Source organism: Tachypleus tridentatus, chromosome 2 (genome assembly GCF_004210375.1).
Source record: "Tachypleus tridentatus isolate NWPU-2018 chromosome 2, ASM421037v1, whole genome shotgun sequence".
In the NCBI taxonomy this organism is placed as follows: Eukaryota; Metazoa; Arthropoda; class Merostomata; order Xiphosura; family Limulidae; genus Tachypleus; species Tachypleus tridentatus.
In genome coordinates, this window is record NC_134826.1 from 154857133 (window position 1) to 154877462 (window position 20330).

The window sequence follows — 20330 nt, forward strand, 5'->3', positions numbered from 1 at the left end:
CTAGTTAATTTGTTAATCAGGATACTCTGGAAGATTTGACCAGTTAATTTGTTAATCAGGATACTCTGGAAGATTTGACCAGTTAATTTGTTAATCAGGATACTCTGGCAGAGTTGACCAGTTAATTTGTTGTAAAAATACTCTGGTAAAGTTGATCAGCTAATTTATCAATACAGGATACGCTGATGGAGCTGATAAGTTAATTTATTAATACAGGATACTCTGATAGAGTTGACCAGGTAATCTTTTAATACAAGATACTTTCTTAGAGTTGAGCAGTTGATTTGTTAATACAGAATACCCTGACAGAGTTGACCAGTTAATTTGTTAATACAGGATACCCTGAGAGAGTTGATTACTTAATTTATTAATGCAGGATACCCTGAGAGAGTTGATTACTTAATTTATTAATGCAGGATACTCTGATAGAGTTGACCAGATAATCTTTTAATACAAGATACTTTCTTAGAGTTGAGCAGTTGATTTGTTAATACAGAATACCCTGACAGAGTTGACCAGTTAATTTGTTAATACAGGATACCCTGAGAGAGTTGACCAGTTAATTTGTTAATACAGGATACCCTGAGAGAGTTGACCAGTTAATTTGTTAATACAGGATACCCTGAGAGAGTTGATCACTTAATTTATTAATGCAGGATACTCTGATAGATTTGACCAGATCATTTGTTAAAACAGGAAACCTTGACAGAATTAACCAGTTAATTTGTTGTACAAAATACTCTGGTAAAGTTGATCAGCTAATTTATTAATACAGGACACTTTGATAGAGTTGACCAGTTAATGTGTTAATACAGGATACTCTGATAGAGTTGACCAGTTAATCTTTTAATACAAGATACTCTGGAAGATTTGACCAGTTAATTTGTTAATCAGGATACTCTGACAGAGTTGACCAGTTAATTTGTTGTAAAAATACTCTGGTAAAGTTGATCAGCTAATTTATCAATACAGGATACTCTGATGGAGCTGATAAGTTAATTTATTAATACAGGATACTCTGATAAAGTTGACCAGATAATCTTTTAATACAAGATACTTTCTTAGAGTTGAGCAGTTGATTTGTTAATACAGAATACCCTGACAGAGTTGACCAGTTAATTTGTTAATACAGGATACCCTGACAGAGTTGACCAGTTAATTTGTTAATACAGGATACCCTGAGAGAGTTGATTACTTAATTTATTAATGCAGGATACCCTGAGAGAGTTGACCAGTTAATTTGTTAATACAGGATACCCTGAGAGAGTTGATTACTTAATTTATTAATGCAGGATACTCTGATAGAGTTGATTACTTAATTTATTAATGCAGGATACTCTGATAGAGTTGACCAGTTAATGTGTTATGGAATCTGACAGAATTGATCAATTAATTTGTTAATACAGGATACTCTGTAGAATTAATAAATATTAATATAAATCTTGATTATAAAATTATTTTTTATTCTAGATTTTCAAACAATTTTTCATTGATCCAACTCTTTGATTATTTTAAGATATAGTTATTATTGTAACTAATCTCAAGATGTGTTTGAGATGGACAGACAGAAAAATATTCACATTCATCTCTTATGTTTTGTTTTGCATTCTGTTGCTTTTGGAAGATTTGTGAGTTTACACTAAATTTGGTTTGTCTGAGATACTAGAATATGTGAAAAACTTGTATTAATTTATTTGCATTACTGTTAAAAAGAAAATTAACATTGCTGTGAGTTCTGAAATTCATAAGGATTATGAAGATTAGCTTAGATGTGGCATAATTCTGGTAAGCAAATGTCTTTCATTCTACAGAGCATTCCAAAACTTACTTTTCCTGGGGGCTGTCTGGTTGGTTGCAGTCCTGGATTTATGAATGTACCCAAGATCAAAGGAACTCATAATGCAATGAAAAGTGCTATGTTAGCTGCTGAAAGTGTTTTTGAAACTATTTATGATGACACTCAGTCATCTCCAACTACTGGTAAGAATTGTCAAAAGTCATTTTTTATTCTTTGTTTTTTTACTTGTCTCATGACTCTACAGTACAGTATAATGACTCTCAGTCATCTCTAATGTTGATAAGAATCTTCAGACATCATTAGTCCTTGTTGTATTACTTGCCATTATTACCATTCCCAAATGTGACCTTTCTTTGAGTCATCTGAGGAAAGCAAATACTCCCAATTGGAAGTGCCATCTTCTATATGTCAAACGTCTTTTGAACCATACTTCCATTCCCGTTTATACTGATGGTTCAAAATCAGGTGACTCTGTGGGCTCTGCCATGGTTTGTTGTGATTTGGTGGTTGCACACAGGATCTTCTCTACAATTTCTTTGTTCACTGCCTAATTGTGTGCCATTTCTCTTGCCCTTGATCATATAGAGGTTATGCAGTATATGGATTGTACTATTTATATTGACTTACTTAGCTCTCTGTTGGCATTAGAATCTCTTCACATTAGTTCTTACTCTGTTCCCGTTGATACTCAAAACTGGCCCATTTCTCTTTCTCATCCATTTCTCCTGGATACTGGATCACAGTTTACTTATGGTTGGTATATTTATATTACACAGTCCACATGCCTTAATCACATTATTTATGCTACTCTAATTTTATTTTTATTTGTGTGATCCTCAACATTTAAATGCTGGGAACAAATTGGGGAACCTCATCTTTCAAGTTGAGATTCGTTAGATATCTAGCAAACATTAGTTGTTTTTCTCTATCATTGTATTTTGTCACTAACCTTGCCATTTGTTGTCGTGTAGGTATCAAGTTCAAGTTTTTGTTGTATGGAGCAATTCTTCATCTGTGAGATGTGGTGTTTTCCTGTCTTGTTTGTGCAGTGGAGAATAATCCAAAATGTATGGATTTCACTTCTCAGAATGAATAAAGCTTATGCACATTTTTATTTCTACCCATCTGAGATTCAGTTCCTCTTTACAGAATGAAGAGCATATTTGTTACAGAAGTAATGTAGTGGTTTAGTTTTGTCACTGAGCATATTAATTATTTTTAGGCAGTCTTATTGTTGGGTTCCCACACTGATTTGACTTTTCAGTGCGAGTTTCTAGCTTTGTGTAAAAGGAGGTTAAATCATATTGAAATTAACATTTTCTTACAAACACTGAAAGTGTATTTCTCATAGGTAGTTACCTCCTCTCATACACTTCCCACTGTTAGTGATATTAATTTTAGGTCCTGCCAGATCTCAAAACTAAAGGTTGATTGAGAGCCTCGGATGGAGCTAGCTATGCCAATGTAGGTTGTGCAATATAGTTGGTAGAGGGTGGTCACATAATACATACATGCTCAAAATTGGTACATAATTTGTGAGGTATACAGACTGGTGTAGGGAATGTTAATATTTTACCAGTACTAATGGGGAAAAAGTAGGTTGAAATAGCTCTGCACGTGAGAGTAGGTAAGAACGTATCAGAAATGAATTTACAAAGTAAGAAAATGTTGAACTTTAATTGGCATAAATGAGAGCACTTATGTCACGTTCAGTGGTTGAATTAAAATCGTGTTGATAGATAAATATTTTGCCAATGATAGATATTAATCTTAATTTTAATATGGAGTTTTATTCTAATTTAACAATAATGAATATTATTCAGATTTTGTAAAATTTTAATTTTTAGGTTGAACACCTTTCATTGGCTAGACATAGTAATGTTTAAATGCTGGATTAAGACAGTGATGTTGAAATATTGGATTAAGAACTGTTATTTTTTTTGCTTTGTAGGTGTTGACCCCAAAGTGTATGAAGATAAAATTCGCAATAGTTGGGTATGGAAGGAAATTAAGTCAGTTCGAAATATCCGTCCATCTTTCCACTCTCCACTTGGAATATACGGAACTTTAGCATATGGTGCTATCTTCTACGTACTGTTTCGAGGCAAAGAACCTTGGACACTCACTCACGGTGGTGTGTAATATGACACAGTTGATTTCTATTAAATTATGGAGATGGATGGAAATATGAATTTTAATCTTAATTAATTCATAAGACAATGTTATCTTGATTGTGTTTGTATCTTTCATCTTGTTTATTTTCAGGACCTGATTATCAAAGACTAAAACCAGCATCAGAGTGTAAACCCATTGAATACCCTAAGCCTGATGGAGTAATTACCTTTGATCTGTTATCTTCTGTGGCTCTGACTGGGACCAACCATGAAGACCAACCTCCTCATCTGACTCTAAAGGATGATACAGTTCCAGTGAAAAAGAACCATGCCATCTTTAATGGACCAGAACAGCAATTCTGCCCTGCAGGTATTTGATTTTACTCAATTTATGAAAAGGACGTTGAAGGCCTTTCATTATAGAATTAATTTCCTAGTTGTTTCTACCATATGTTCTGTTCTTAGATTTTTAAGCAGTAAATTAGGCTTATCTTACAGCTGTGAATGAAGTATTTTGATTTCAGTAAAACGTAGTCAAGATTTATACAAGTTAGAAACTCCTTTAGCTGAACTTCTGGAGTAGTCACCCCAAAATTTCATTTCCCAGGGGATGCTGCCTCAGTGGGTGTTGCCAAATGAGTGGAGGTTAAAGGTTACTGCCTGGTGATTGTATATTACATAATACACAAGAGTGAACGTTATGTAACTGTTACATAGTATGCAAAACACCTGTACTTTTAGTGCTACTCACTAGAAGATGGGTTTGTCTCCATGACAGGCAAACCTAGTCATGTCTTCATGACACTTGATTGGCAGAACTATTCTGCCATCATAAGGTCTGTTGGTGTGACAATTATGCAGATAGTTCATAAGTAAACCACCAGAGGGTAACAGTGTGACATTAAATTTATACTAACAGTGAGAGTTCTAACATTAATAATGTAATGTCATTTCCAAAACATTGTGTTTAGAATTACCAGTGTTGTTTTAAATGTCTTGCACTGAAAGACTAGAAGGAAGGCATCTAATCATTACCACCCACCCCTAACTTTTCGACTATTTTTTACCAATGAATAGTGGGATTGAAGATAACATTATAATGCTACCATGACTGAAAGGGTGAGCATGTTTGGTCAGATGGATATTTGTACTTACAACCCTCAGATTGCAAGTCAAGTACCCTAACCGTGAGACTTGTACTGAAAAGTTTTATTTATCTGTTTCACTTTAAGTAAAAAATTAAATTTGATATTTTAGTCTTATCAGCATTATATTTTTATATATTGTGGGTGTTTTACAAATGCATACAGTGTTTTTATAGGTGAATAATGTTACTATAGGTGGATATAGTTATTACAGGTGAATATTGTTAATATAGATAGATATAGTTACTATAAGTAGATAAAGTTACTATAGATCAGTGATTCTTAACCTGTGTGCTGTGAGAGATTGGCAGGTGTGCTGCAGTATTTTTGAAACACATTCAACTTTCTTGGGATTTTACAAGCATGTCGAACACATCAGTTAATAAAAGCTATTATAGAGACACTCTGAAACCTTCCAAAACATTTGATGGTTTTCATTGAACTTGAGGACTGAGAAGTTCATACTTAAATTTCATTCTTGACTGCAACAGTTTGACTGTTAGTTTAATTGTGGAGCAACAAGCGCTTTGTACGTCACAAATGATGCATCAAACAATCAAACTGCTTTCTGCAACACATTCTCATTCTGCAGTAAGCTACAGCTACTACGCTGTAGGTAGGAATTTTATATCAACTGCAGAACTTTGTGCTTATCGTGTATGAATTAGCTTTATCATTTATCCATGAAAAAATATTTAAGTACGTTTGGTGCTGCAAAGGAGAAGGTGTTGAATCAAAAGCAAGGAATCAAACGAAAGTACAAAAACGAATACATCGATTACGGTTTTATCGCTTTGGAATTGGAACATTCTCAATTACCATTCTGCCTACTCTTCAATGCAACTTTATCGAACGAAGCGCTTGTTCCTAGCAAACTGAAGAGACACTTGGAAACAAAACATTCAGCTGTGAAGGATAAACCAAAAGACTACTTCGAGAATCTCAAGGCTCAACAACATGAACAATCAAGGAAGCTCGTGAACCACACGAAGCTGCCCGAAAAAGGATTGATTGCAAGTTATAAGGTTGCTCAATTGTTGGCAAAATGCAAGAAAGTGCATACAGAGGCCGAATCAGTCAATGCACCAGCGTTAGCAATCATCGTTGAAGCTATTTTTGGAACAGATGCCGCCAAAAAGGTTAAGCAAGTTTCACTGTCCAAGGACACAATTTTGTGCAGAATTGTAGACATGTCATTGGATTTGAAGGATCAAGTTTGTGAACACTTCGAAGAGCCTGAAGATGAATTGTCTCTGATATGGTCTCTTCAAGTTGATGAATCTACTGACATTAGTGGAAAAGCTCAAGTTCTGGCTTTTGTTTGATTCATAAAAGATGGAAAAATTGTAAATGAATACTTATTTGGTAAAGATTTAAAAGGCCAGCTAAGTGCCAAGACATTTTCGAGTTGGTGAATAAAAACATTTTGCTCTTCAAATTACACTGGAATAACTGTGTCAGCATTTGCACCAATGGCTGTCCTTTAATGCAAGGAAAAAAGAAGGGATTCGTCACTCTGGTGCACCAACAAAATCCAAACATTAGGATTGTTCACTGCATGATTCACAGAGAGGCGCTTGCCTCCAAATCTTTGCCGAAAGATTTGCAGTCTGTCATGAATAAAGTTATTCAAGTGGTGAATTTCATCAAGTCTCGACCATTTCGATCTCAACTTTTCTCTCTTCTCTGTGAAGCGATGGATTCAGACTACAAAAAGCTACTTATCACATTGAAGTTTGATGGCTTTCAAAAGGAAAGGTGTTAAAGCGTCTTGTCCAACTAAAAACTGAAGTAATTTTTTTCTTGGAGGTTGAGGAAGCAGGTTTTGAATTTTCTTTTCATGATCAGATCTGGTGGCTGAAGGTTCAATTTCTCTCTGACTTGTTTGACAAATTAAATTTTCTGAACTTAGGTCTCCAAAGACCATCTCAAAACATTATTACTGCAACGTCCAAACTGAAGGTCTTCAATGAAAAGGTGACGCTGTGGAAGAATAAGATCTCGAAAGGAGTCCTTGATTGTTTTCCTTCTGCTAACGAATGTCCGTCCCTCAAATTTTGAATACATTAAGCGATCTACAGTCCGCACTAAAACATTACTTCCCGTCACTTGCTGTCGATGAATATAACTGGGTGACCTATCAATTCGGAATCAACAAGACAACAAATCTTACAACTGAGGAGGAAGAACAGCTCATTGATTTACGAACCGACAAATTTTATCAGTCATTGTTTCCCAAAAAGAGCTTGGATAAGTTTTGGATCTCCATTAAAAATTCATATCCTGCAATCAGCTCAAAAGCAGTTGAAGTTTTGCTTTCATTTGCATCTTCAAGGTTTTGCAAAATTGGATTTTCAGCATTGACTGAAATTAAAGCCAAAAAGAGAGAGAGGCTTCTTACAGTTGATGATGAAATGTGAGCTTGTTTGTCTACGTTAGAGCCTCGCTTCAGTTTGATTTGCTCTCGGAAGCAGGCACAAGTGTCACATTTAAAACATATGTAAAAATAAATAGTTTTGATTTTTATGCTATACCACAAAATCGTTAGAAAGCCTTAGAACGACACTCATGGCCAAAGCAAGCGATAGTATTGTCAAGGTGCAGATGACATTAATATCACTTGCTTGGGCCTTGGTTTTCATTCTAAGGCTTTTAATGCTTCCCATATAACGTGTACCTAAAAAAATTGTTAAGGCTTTCCAGGTGTGATGCAAAAATTTTCAGATTGTCATAGAGTGCAAGTCAGAAAATGTTGAGAACCACTGGTATAGGTGGATATAGTTATTATAGGTGAATAGTGTTAATACAGATAGATATAGTTACTATAGGTGGATATAGTTATTATAGGTGAATAGTGTTAATACAGATAGATATAGTTACTATAGGTGGATATAGTTATTATAGGTGAATAGTGTTAATACAGATAGATATAGTTACTATAGGTGGATATAGTTATTATAGGTGAATAGTGTTAATACAGATAGATATAGTTATTATAGGTGAATAGTGTTAATACAGATAGATATAGTTACTATAGGTGGATATAGTTATTATAGGTGAATAGTGTTAATACAGATAGATATAGTTACTATAGGTGGATATAGTTATTATAGGTGAATAGTGTTAATACAGATAGATATAGTTATTATAGGTGAACAGTGTTAGCCACAGATAGATATAGTTATTATAGGTGAATAGTGTTAATACAGATAGATATAGTTACTATTAGGTAGATATAGTTATTATAGGTGAATAGTGTTAATACAGATAGATATAGTTACTATAGGTAGATATAGTTATTATAGGTGAATAGTGTTAATACAGATAGATATAGTTACTATAGGTGGATATAGTTATTATAGGTGAATAGTGTTAATAAGATAGATATAGTTACTATAGGTAGATATAGTTATTATAGGTGAATAGTGTTAATACAGATAGATATAGTTACTATAGGTGGATATAGTTATTATAGGTGAATAGTGTTAATACAGATAGATATAGTTACTATAGGTAGATATAGTTATTATAGGTGAATAGTGTTAATACAGATAGATATAGTTACTATAGGTAGATATAGTTATTATAGGTGAATAGTGTTAATACAGACAGATATAGTTACTATAGGTGGATATAGTTATTATAGTGAACAGTGAATAGTGTTAATACAGATAGATATAGTTACTATAGGTAGATATAGTTATTATAGGTGAATAGTGCCACACAGATAGATATAGTTATTATAGGTGAATAGTGTTAATACAGATAGATATAGTTACTATAGGTGGATATAGTTATTATAGGTGAATAGTGTCAATACAGATAGATATAGTTACTATAGGTAGATATAGTTATTATAGGTGAATAGTGTTAATACAGATAGATATAGTTACTATAGGTAGATATAGTTATTATAGGTGAATAGTGTTAATACAGATAGATATAGTCACTATAGGTAGATATAGTTATTATAGGTGAATAGTGTTAATACAGATAGATACAGTTACTATAGGTAGATATAGTTATTATAGGTGAATAGTGTCAATACAGATAGATATAGTTACTATAGGTGATATAGTTATTATAGGTGAATAGTGCCAATACAGACAGATACAGACTATAGGTGGATATAGTTATTATAGGGAATAGTGTTAATACAGACAGATATAGTTATTATAGGTGAATAGTGTCAATACAGACAGATTATATAGTTACTATAGGTAGATTATAGTCAATATAGGTGAATAGTGTTATACAGATAGATATAGTTACTATAGGTAGATATAGTTATTATAGGTGAATAGTGTTAATACAGATAGATATAGTTACTATAGGTGGATATAGTTATTATAGGTGAATAGTGTCAATACAGACAGATATAGTCACTATAGGTAGATATAGTTATTATAGGTGAATAGTGCCAATACAGACAGATACAGTCACTATAGGTGGATATAGTTATTATAGGTGAACAGTGCCAATACAAGACAGATATAGTCACTATAGGTAGATTATAGTTATTATAGGTGAATAGTGCCAATCACAGATAGATTACAGTTACCTATAGGTAGATATAGTTATTATAGGTGAACAGTGCCAACAATACAGAGACAGATACAGTCACCTATAGGTGGATTATAGTTATTATAGGTGAACAGTGCCAATACAAGACAGATACAGTCACTATAGGTAGATACAGTCAATATAGGTGAATAGTGCCAATGTCAAGACAGATATAGTTATTATAGGTGAACAGTGTTAACACAGATACAGATATAGTTACTATAGGTGGATATAGTTATATAGGTGAATAGTGTCAATACAGACAGAATATAGTTACTATAGGTAGATATAGTTATTATAGGTGAATAGTGTTAATACAGATAGATATAGTTACTATAGGTAGATATAGTTATTATAGGTGAATAGTGTTAATACAGATAGATATAGTTACTATAGGTAGATATAGTTATTATAGGTGAATAGTGTCAATACAGACAGATTACAGTCACCATAGGTAGATATAGTTATTATAGGTGAACAGTGTTCAATACAGACAGATACAGTCACTATAGGTAGATATAGTTATTATAGGTGAACAGTGTCAATACAGATAGATGATATAGTCACTATAGGTGGATACAGTTATTATAGGTGAACAGTGTTAATACAGATAGATATAGTTACTATAGGTGGATTACAGTTATTATAGGTGAACAGTGTTATGTAGAGATAGATACAGTCACTGCAGGTGGATATAGTTATTATAGGCGAATAGTGCCAATACAGACAGATATAGTCACCACTGTAGGTGATTATAGTCATTATAGGTGAACAGTGTCAAATAAGACAGATATAGTTACTATAGGTGGATATAGTTATTATAGGTGAATAGTGCCAATACAGATGAGATATAGTTACATTATAGGTGAATAGTGTCAATACAGACAGATATAGTTACTGCAGGTGGATACAGTTATTATAGGTGAATAGTGTTAATACAGATAGATACAGTCACCGTAGGTGGATATAGTTATTATAGGTGAACAGTGTTAATACAGACAGATATAGTCACTGTAGGTGGATATAGTTATTACAGGTGAATAGTGTTATACAGACAGATATAGTTACTGTAGGTGGATATAGTTATTATAGGTGAATAGTGTCAGCCACAGACAGATATAGTTACTATAGGCAGATATAGTTATTATAGGTGAATAGTGTCAATACAGACAGATATAGTTACTATAGGCAGATATAGTTATTATAGGTGAATAGTGCCAATGGCCACAGGTAGATTATAGTTATTATAGGTGAATAGTGTTAATACAGATAGATATAGTTACTATAGGTGGATATAGTTATTATAGGTGAATAGTGTTAATACAGATAGATATGGTTACTATAGGTAGATATAGTTATTATAGGTGAATAGTGTTAATACAGATAGATATAGTTACTATAGGTAGATATAGTTATTATAGGTGAATAGTGTTAATACAGATAGATATAGTTACTATAGGTGGATACAGTTATTATAGGTGAATAGTGTTAATACAGATAGATATAGCTACTATAGGTAGATAAAGTTACTACTGATGGATATAGTTACTTTTAGTGGATATATTTACTACAGGTGGATACAGTTACTGTAGTTGAATAGTGTTACTATAGATGGATATATTTACTATAGATGAACATAGTTACTACAGGTGGATAGTTTAGTAGGACAACAAACTCATTGCAAGATGTCTTAATACGTGATTGTCATTAAATAAAATGTTACAAGTAAAACCAGCACATTAAAGATACAACTATGATAGCACTGTTACATGTGTCAGATTTTGTCATACATATGATCCGTTATGTCACAGCCAATTATTTATATGATTATCTGTCCTCGAAGATTTTTAATGCCCTGTATGGCCAGGTGGTTAAGGCATTCAACTCATAATCTGGGGCATTATAATGTGATGGTCTCTCCCACTATTCATTAATAAACGAGTAGCCCAAGAGTTGGCAGTGGGTGGTGATGACTAGTTGCCTTCCCTCTAGTCTTACACTGCAAAATTAGGGATGGTTAGTGCAGATAGCCCTTGTGTAGCTTTGCACAAAATTAAAAAAACAAACAAAAAATTTTATCACATCTAGTGTTTCATTTATATCAATACTAAATGAGACATTTGATTGTGTTTTTTCATGATTCTGTCTGTTTAATGTACTGATACTAGTTTTAGCTTCTACAATTAATTTGTATCACCTCTGCATTTTCTGATGTTTCATATGTGAAAATACTTTCCATTAATTTTTTCTATAATGAATACGTTGTATCTATCAGTCGTGCAAATTACACATATAAATCTTATATTTATAAGATGATTTGTTGCACTTAAGTCTAAATAATCTATATAAATAATAAGTCTAAATAATCTATATAAATAATTTTGTTTCACAAAGTTTATTTGTAATGGATTAGGCTTAATGTAGAATGATGTTTGCTAAAACATGTTAATACACATATCCAAATCATCATATACTTTCCTAGATTCAAGATTGCTGTCAATCTACAGGTCTGTAAATAGAAAGTTTTGTAACACACACACATATATACATATTATATATTTACAACCATAAATTTTTAAACCATAAACAAAACACATTAAAATTAAACAAAATGTGCTGCATATTTTTAAAAAGATCCTAGGGTACAAGTTACAATGTGAGATTATAATATTTATCCTAGGTTTTGGAGGAGATAGAAGTAGGACCCATACTGCAGTGGGGATGCACTGCCTATCAGTCTTAACCTCCAAATCGCCAGTCTCACATAAGAAGATTAGAAATTACAAGAAAAAATGTAGATGCTCAAGCCCACAATGTCCTACATCTATATATAAGATAAATATAAAAAGATGAAATAAATATAAGGAAAATAAGGTACAATTATTTTAGGGTAAGTAAAATAAAGCTTACCTTTTGAAGTTAAATTCCTGCCCCCAGTATGGTAAAGACACTAATTAACACTACAATGAACCATATCAGTAATTTAAAAAAAATATGCAGCACAACAGTCACACTAAACTATCACTTTACTGATGATAAGTTAATTAGTGCCTCCACCATACTTGGGGCAGGAATGTAACTTCAAGATGTTTTATCTTACTTACCTTCAAATGGTAGTACCTTATTTTTTATTTTCATTTTTTTCATCCTTTTATATTTATCTTATTCTTATTTTAACTTGAGAGAGCAGTCACCTTCCCACAACTGTCTGTAGACAGTAAAGGGTAATATAGATATGGGACGTTGTGGGCTTGAGCACCCACATCTTGCTCTTCTAATTTCTAAAGTCCTACTCTTCTTATGTGAGACTGGTGATTTGGAGGTTAAGACATAGACATGGACTTTTTCTTTCCCAAATGTTTCGTTTTTGTTTATACATCATTAAAACTAATTATAAAAATTTGTTTTGGTCACCTTCACCTTTATTCTTAAATAAATAATTACTGTGAGGGGTGTGAGAACATATTAAAATTTTTTAGGGGTGTGGGGCATAAAAAAGGAACCACTGACATAGATGATCTATCCTCACTGCAATGTGGGTCCTACTTCCTAAGTCACCTCCAAAACCTAAGATACATTTTATAATCCCATGTTGTAAATTGTGCCCTAGGATCTTTTAAAAAATAAGCAAGAGTACTTTGTTTAATATTAATGTGTTTTCTTCATGGCTTAAAAATTTAATGGTTATAAATAATCAGAGGATGGGGTTTTCTGTTTTTAATACAGTGCTTCCTAGTGATTGTTTTTCACTTATTTGGCTTCATTTGGATGTAATTATTTAACTATAATATATATATATATATATACAAGTTGTGTAAGATTAAATAGACAACCTGTTGGTAATCCAGTTAATATTTTATTTTTGCATCTACTCCAAACTTTGTATGCAGATTAATGGACCATCTGTTGGTCTGTTAACATTTTATACTTACATCTACTCCAAACTTTGTATGGAAATGAATGGACTATCCATTGGTCATCCAGTTAACATTTTATTCTTACATCTACTCCAAACTTTCTATGGAAATGAATAGAGCATTTCTTGGTCATCCAGTTAACATGTTATACTTAGGTCTACTCCAAACATTGTATGCAGGTTAATGGACCATCTGTTGGTCATTGAGTTAACATTTTATACTTACATCTACTCCAAACTTTGTATGGAAATGAATGGACTATCCATTGGTCATCCAGTTAACATTTTATACTTACATCAACTCCAAACTTTGTATGCAGATTAATGAACCATCCCTTGGACATCCAGTTAACATTCTATACTTACATCTACTCCAAACTTTGTATGCAGATTAATGAACCATCTGTTGGTCATCCAGTTAACATTTTATTCTTACATCTACTCCAGTCTTTGTGTGCAGATTAATGGAGCATCTCTTGGTCATCCACTTAAAGTTTTATATTTACATCTACTCGAAACTTTGTATGCACATGAGTGGACCATCTGTTGGTCATCCAGTTAATATTTTATACTTACATCTACTCCAAACTTTGTATGCAGATTAATGAACCATCTCTTGGTCATCCAGTTAACATTCTATAGTTACATCTACTCCAAACATCGTAAAGAGATGATGGACCTACTTCTCCTTATAAATATTGCAGTATTTTACAATTACTCATTTATTATTTTTAAACTTTGTGATAGGTTGCTTCTACTACTTCTGTTTAGAAAGAAATAAAATTCTGTTTTCTTCCAGGAGTCTATGAATACGTACCAACTGAAGATGGAAAAGGAGTGAGATTTCAGATCAATTCTCAGAACTGTATCCACTGCAAGACGTGTGATATAAAAGACCCAAGTCAGAACATTAACTGGGTAGCCCCAGAAGGAAGTGGTGGACCTGCTTATAATGGAATGTGAAAAGATAGAAGTGTCTAGGTAATGTCGTTTGTCTGAGAACAGCAGAACTCCAGATGTAGAAAGCAGGATTGGCTATGCTCAGTTATTTTCTGCAGTGTCTGTTGAACTGTAGCTTAGATGTTTGAATCTATGACATATTTTTACAGCTAAATGTTTTTAATGATCCAAATTGGTATGAATATTGTGGGCATGTGTAATTCATGATTGTATTCAGTTCTTTACTAGAAACTGATACGTTCTAAAGAAAACAGTTTTTGTTTTATTTTCTATTTGTAGTTTTTTGTCACTTACCTTATACACCCTCTTTGATTCAGGTTTCCTCTGTCTCATTGCTACAGAGACATTACTTCTTATCAGATAGGTTAATTTCTTGAACTTAGAAATTAACTTTGAATTGATTGTAAAATGTGAAACAGTTATTGGCAGATAATAAAATTGAATAGTATTTGTTATATATATAAATAAAAGTTAATAATATTGTTTAAAAATGAATTTGTAAACTGGTGTAAGTAAATCAGTAAGTGAACATGAAACTAATGTATTGAAAAAAAGCATTGAATGTTCAAACAGAAAATCAAACTGTTTTATACCTAGTACACTCAGTGCTTCCTGCACCTGTACAAAGTTTCACCCATCATATCCTGCACATGGAATGTTACACCCAATACTTTCTGTAAATGAAACACTTGAGTCAGTACTTGTTGCATGTTAAATGAAACACTTCAGTCAGTACTTGTTGCATGTTAAATGAAACACTTCAGTCAGTACTTGTTGCATGTTAAATGAAACACTTCAGTCAGTACTTGTTGCATGTTAAATGAAACACTTCAGTCAGTACTTGTTGCATGTTAAATGAAACACTTCAGTCAGTACTTGTTGCATGTTAAATGAAACACTTCAGTCAGTACTTGTTGCATGTTAAATGAAACACTTCAGTCAGTACTTGTTGCATGTTAAATGAAACACTTCAGTCAGTACTTGTTGCATGTTAAATGAAACACTTCAGTCAGTACTTGTTGCATGTTAAATGAAACACTTCAGTCAGTACTTGTTGCATGTTAAATGAAACACTTCAGTCAGTACTTGTTGCATGTTAAATGAAACACTTCAGTCAGTACTTGTTGCATGTTAAATGAAACACTTCAGTCAGTACTTGTTGCATGTTAAATGAAACACTTCAGTCAGTACTTGTTGCATGTTAAATGAAACACTTCAGTCAGTACTTGTTGCATGTTAAATGAAACACTTCAGTCAGTACTTGTTACTTGTTAAATGAAACACTTCAGTCAGTACTTGTTGCATGTTAAATGAAACACTTCAGTCAGTACTTGTTGCATGTTAAATGAAACACTTCAGTCAGTACTTGTTGCATGTTAAATGAAACACTTCAGTCAGTAGTTGTTGCATGTTAAATGAAACACTTTAGTCAGTACTTAATGCATGTTTAATGTTTATCTGGTGCTATAAGTGTAGAAACATGTAAGAGTAAGGGATCAACATAATAGGAAATCTTCTATAAGTGTGGGTGTACCTTCAGTTTTATATTCTTATAACACTGACATTATTACATCTTAGAAACATTGATGTACCTTCAGTTTTATATTCTTATAACACTGACATTATTACATCTTAGAAACATTGATGTACCTTCAGTTTTATATTCTTGTAACACTGACATTATTACATCTTAGAAACATTGATGTACCTTCAGTTTTATATTCTTATAACACTGACATTATTACATTTTAGAAACATTGATGTACATTTAGTTTTATTCTTTCTGAATATTGCATTATTGGAAACAGCCATTCAAGTTAAACCAATAAAATAATTAGTTTTTGGTTATATTTACAGTTTGAATGAATATTTTCCTTTAAAATATAGCACACATAGAGAAGGGTGTCCATTTTCACCACTTTAAATTTAATAGGTTGAACTCTGTTTAAAAAACTCAAGTTTCTAAGAATCATATTTTTGTGTAATTGCTATTTTTGACCATGAGAAAGACCCAAGAAGTGAGTCTTTTAGTCTCAATGTCTTAAGGTTTTTTAGCAGATTCATTAAGTCTAAAAAGTGAATTTTTCTAGATGAACATATTCTAAGGATTTCTGATTGATTAATTATCCATTACTATTTTAATTCATCTTTTATCTATAGACTTTTATTTTTACTCTTGTTTTTTGCTTAAAATGAAGTTTTATTTTTTCAGCAAATTTTCCACTATATTTTAATGACAAAATAAAAACTTATAAAGCTAATGCATCTTCTAATAATACTTATTGCTCTTTCTTACTTGGAATCATTTCTTGAAAAACCAAAACACCACCAATTGAAATATATGCTCTAATGTTACGCTCTATCTCAAGATTCAGCTACTGTCTTCAGAAGATAACCTTTAAACAAATTGAACATGTGAAAATCATCACAAATCTAAAAGGAATGTTATTTTTATGCTTCTGCAGTTTTTAAACTACAGTTTGTGTAAAAATTTAACCACTTGTTTACTTTTTGATTATTTTGTAATTTAAATTTCAAAGTTTAACAAAAGTTCTATAAGCACTGAAATGACACTTTATTTTTCTCTTTAGTAATGTTGACGTGTTCAATTTATGAATTGTTAGTTTCTTTAGCTTAGTGACCAAAACCTGATCCTTAGAATAGCATGTATTCAAGAGGTTAGGGCCTGCAAAACTTGTTATCCTTTTTTGATATTTTTAGGTGCAAAAACTATAGCATGTGCACACAGATGCTGAATAATTAACACATTTTATTTCATGGATTACAGTTTCAGCTCAGTACATTACATGCTTTATGTTTTACTTATATATCAACAAAATGATTTGTTTTCTTTTTACTGATGTTACAGTCAAAATTGTGCAGTCCACGGAAGCTGAATATGACGTTATGAACTTGCAATTGATTCCTACGGAAACATTTTACTATAACGTACATAACCAGTAATCACCTTGTATGGAAGAATCTGGACTACAACTATCAAAATGTTTCCTTTTTTAGGTTAATTTTAGTTCTTTTCCTACTAGAAAAGGCTTTATTTCTAACTAAAAACATTTTTGTTACATAATATATTCTTTAAACTATAAAAGCCTTAATGAATGATTTTCTGAATATAAAAGTTCAAATTCATACTTATATTTAAAAAAAAAAAAAATAGAATCTTGAATGTTACATTGGCCTCTTCTATAGCATGAAGGAAGCAATTACCATTTCATATTACTTCAAAATACATGCAAAATTGAAACTTATTGACAATTTATAGTCTATATTAAATGACTTAAATTACTAAACAATTTAAGTGAAATAAACAGTTTATAGATAAGTTAGTGTTTTCACAATTTCTGTTTTGTAAATTAAAATATACAATAAACAAATCAAATATACACCCTTGTACAAATTAATTGAAAGAAGACAGAAAATTACGATTTTTTCAATTTTTTTGCGTTTTATTTCAGAAAATCCAAAAATTACTTGCAGATTAATACATGATATGACAGCCTTTATTTTTCAGAAGATCATTACTCCGCTTTGGCATCAAGTCCACAAGTTGACTGCAATCTCTACTAATTTTTGGATCGTGGTACCACACTTCAATTAGCTAATCTTTCGTAGTACAGTCTTTTCCCCGAAGTCTTTCCTTACAAATTGCCCAAAGATTTTCAATAGGATTTAAGTTTGGAGAGTTTCCAGGCCAGTCTAGCACCTTTATTTGTGTTGTAGTCGTAAAATTCTTCACAAGTTTCGATGTGTGGCTCAGAGCCAGATCTTGCTGAAAAATGCCAGATCCATCTGGAAATCTCTTTTTCAATTCTGGAACGACTCTTCTCTGCAAAACTTCGATGTACTGTGATCCTCGCATCATACCTTCTACGATATATAAGCCTCTGATGCCATAGTAGCTGAAAAAGCCCCAAAAGATCTTCTTCAAGGGATGTTTTATGAACTGATTGATGTGAGATTCTCGAAGTTTCTCACCTGGAAATCTGCGAACATGCAGACTTCTTTGACCCTGTACGAAGAAATGAATCTCATCACTGAATAACACCTTCCTCCATTGTTCTTGCATTCAGTTCTTGTATTTCAGACCCCATTGATACCGTTTTTTCTTCATTGAGTTGGTAAGAAGTTGTTTTTTGACTGGTCTCCTTGCCCTTCTAACTCAATTTCAAATGACGTAATATTCCTCAAAATTTCATCATATATCCCAAAAATAAATCGACTGTATTGCAAAACACAGTTAATGATGCCATCTGTGTGAAAAAATGACTATTAAAGGAAATCAGCGGGTCCAGCGAGCCTACACCGGCCGCCATGTTGAAAATATTGTAAAATGACCATTTGTTTCAATTAATTTGCACAAGGGTGTAAGAAAAAAATTATAGTTAATTTCCTTGTGATATATGTAAACTTTTGTTTTTTCGTAACCTGTACCTCGCAATCGTGGCTGTTTGTTACCCCTCTCGTGTCACATGATATACAGGTGCTTCGGGCTTTGTATTAAATGATACTGTTATTTTTTATATGCATAAATTTTTGTGAAGTTTTACCCTTCAGATTTTAACGTGGATTCAAAAGATAATAGGAAAATTTGTAACTGTATTATTGAAAGTTTACTAGTAAACAAATTTGGTACAAAGAGTGTTAGTGATAAAGAAAGCATTTTCAGAAATGGTGTCTCGATGTCAGCTCTAAGCCTTACTGAAAGAACAAAGCAGTGCATTCGAAAATTCATTGTAAACCAATATGACAGGATATCTTTGTTAACTGCTTGTCCTAACTTGCAGAAGATTTTCTGCTGGTTGTGTTTATTATTTAACAGTGAATTTGGGAACTCAAGTGAATATGGTGAATTATGTAATATGCATAAGGCAATTAAAAGATATGAAAATTCCTCCAGTCATATTTTCAACTCTAGGCCTAGTTAGATTTGGAAGATCACAGATTAACTTCTAACTAAATAGTTAACATAAAATAAATGTGCAAGTGCATAATGAAAAGGTGTAGATACATTTTAAAACATTAATCATTGTAGTATGAAGGACAATGGAATTAATTGAAGCAGCTGAATGTGTTTTTATCTTTAATTGGAAGTATTTAATCTTAAGTATGATCAATAACTACAAGTAATTAATTTTATCTTTAATGGCTGTCCTGTATGTATGTTTTTATTTTATAATCCAGCTTTTATGCTTTGCTTCCCCATCAGGACAAATCACCGCACACACTGGTTAAAATGTTCCTGAGCTTCTGTCCAATTATTACTGACTTTTAACTTTACTGTTATGGTGTATCTAGATAAAAATGAATTCACTTTAAAACTGTATTAGATAAGTTGCTAGATACAGAAGATTTGCTCATATTAAGAGGTAATACTAAATCTCTAACTACATGTGTCAATATATAAAGAAGTAAAGAGACGAAACACAAATTGTAATTAACTCTGTGTATAATTTTTTGAATAAACAGTACAAATGATCATTCTGACTGAGTTTTCCAAGATTATCTTTTGGTCTATCTCTCAAAATGACTTCCAGACCTGCTCACCAAGTAATATTCTTTAACAAGCAAGATACCTCATAGTTATGCAAAGTAGTTAGTGCTATTACATGACTGGATAATTTCATGACAGTATAGGTGGAAATATTACCTGAAGAACTGGCAAAGGATACTATTGTCCAAAGTTTTACACCATATATAGTTGTACACAATATCCTTCCAGGATGAGACAGGATAATACTATTTAATTTATGGACCAGTCAGGATATTACTATTTAATATATGGTCCAGTCAGGATATTACTATTTAATGTATGGTCC

The 20330-nt window shown here is 32.3% G+C and overlaps 1 protein-coding gene across 6 annotated transcripts in view; it reads left to right on the forward strand.

Annotated features, from left to right (window-relative positions):
• LOC143245414 (electron transfer flavoprotein-ubiquinone oxidoreductase, mitochondrial-like) overlaps window positions 1-19995 on the forward strand; it is a 52346-nt gene extending 32351 nt beyond the window's left edge. For 3 of the 6 annotated variants that reach the window (XM_076491739.1, XM_076491745.1, XM_076491743.1), the window contains exons 10-13: window positions 1812-1980; window positions 3750-3932; window positions 4064-4282; window positions 14336-16757. In XM_076491739.1, the coding sequence (XP_076347854.1) occupies window positions 1812-1980; window positions 3750-3932; window positions 4064-4282; window positions 14336-14499 (735 nt within the window). In that variant the 3' untranslated portion in view covers window positions 14500-16757. Of the gene's footprint in view, window positions 1-1811; window positions 1981-3749; window positions 3933-4063; window positions 4283-14335; window positions 16758-17365 lie in introns of those variants that run through there. The other 3 variants (XM_076491741.1, XM_076491742.1, XM_076491744.1) reach the window with 3 other exon arrangements.
• Window positions 19996-20330: the final 335 nt, after the last annotated feature.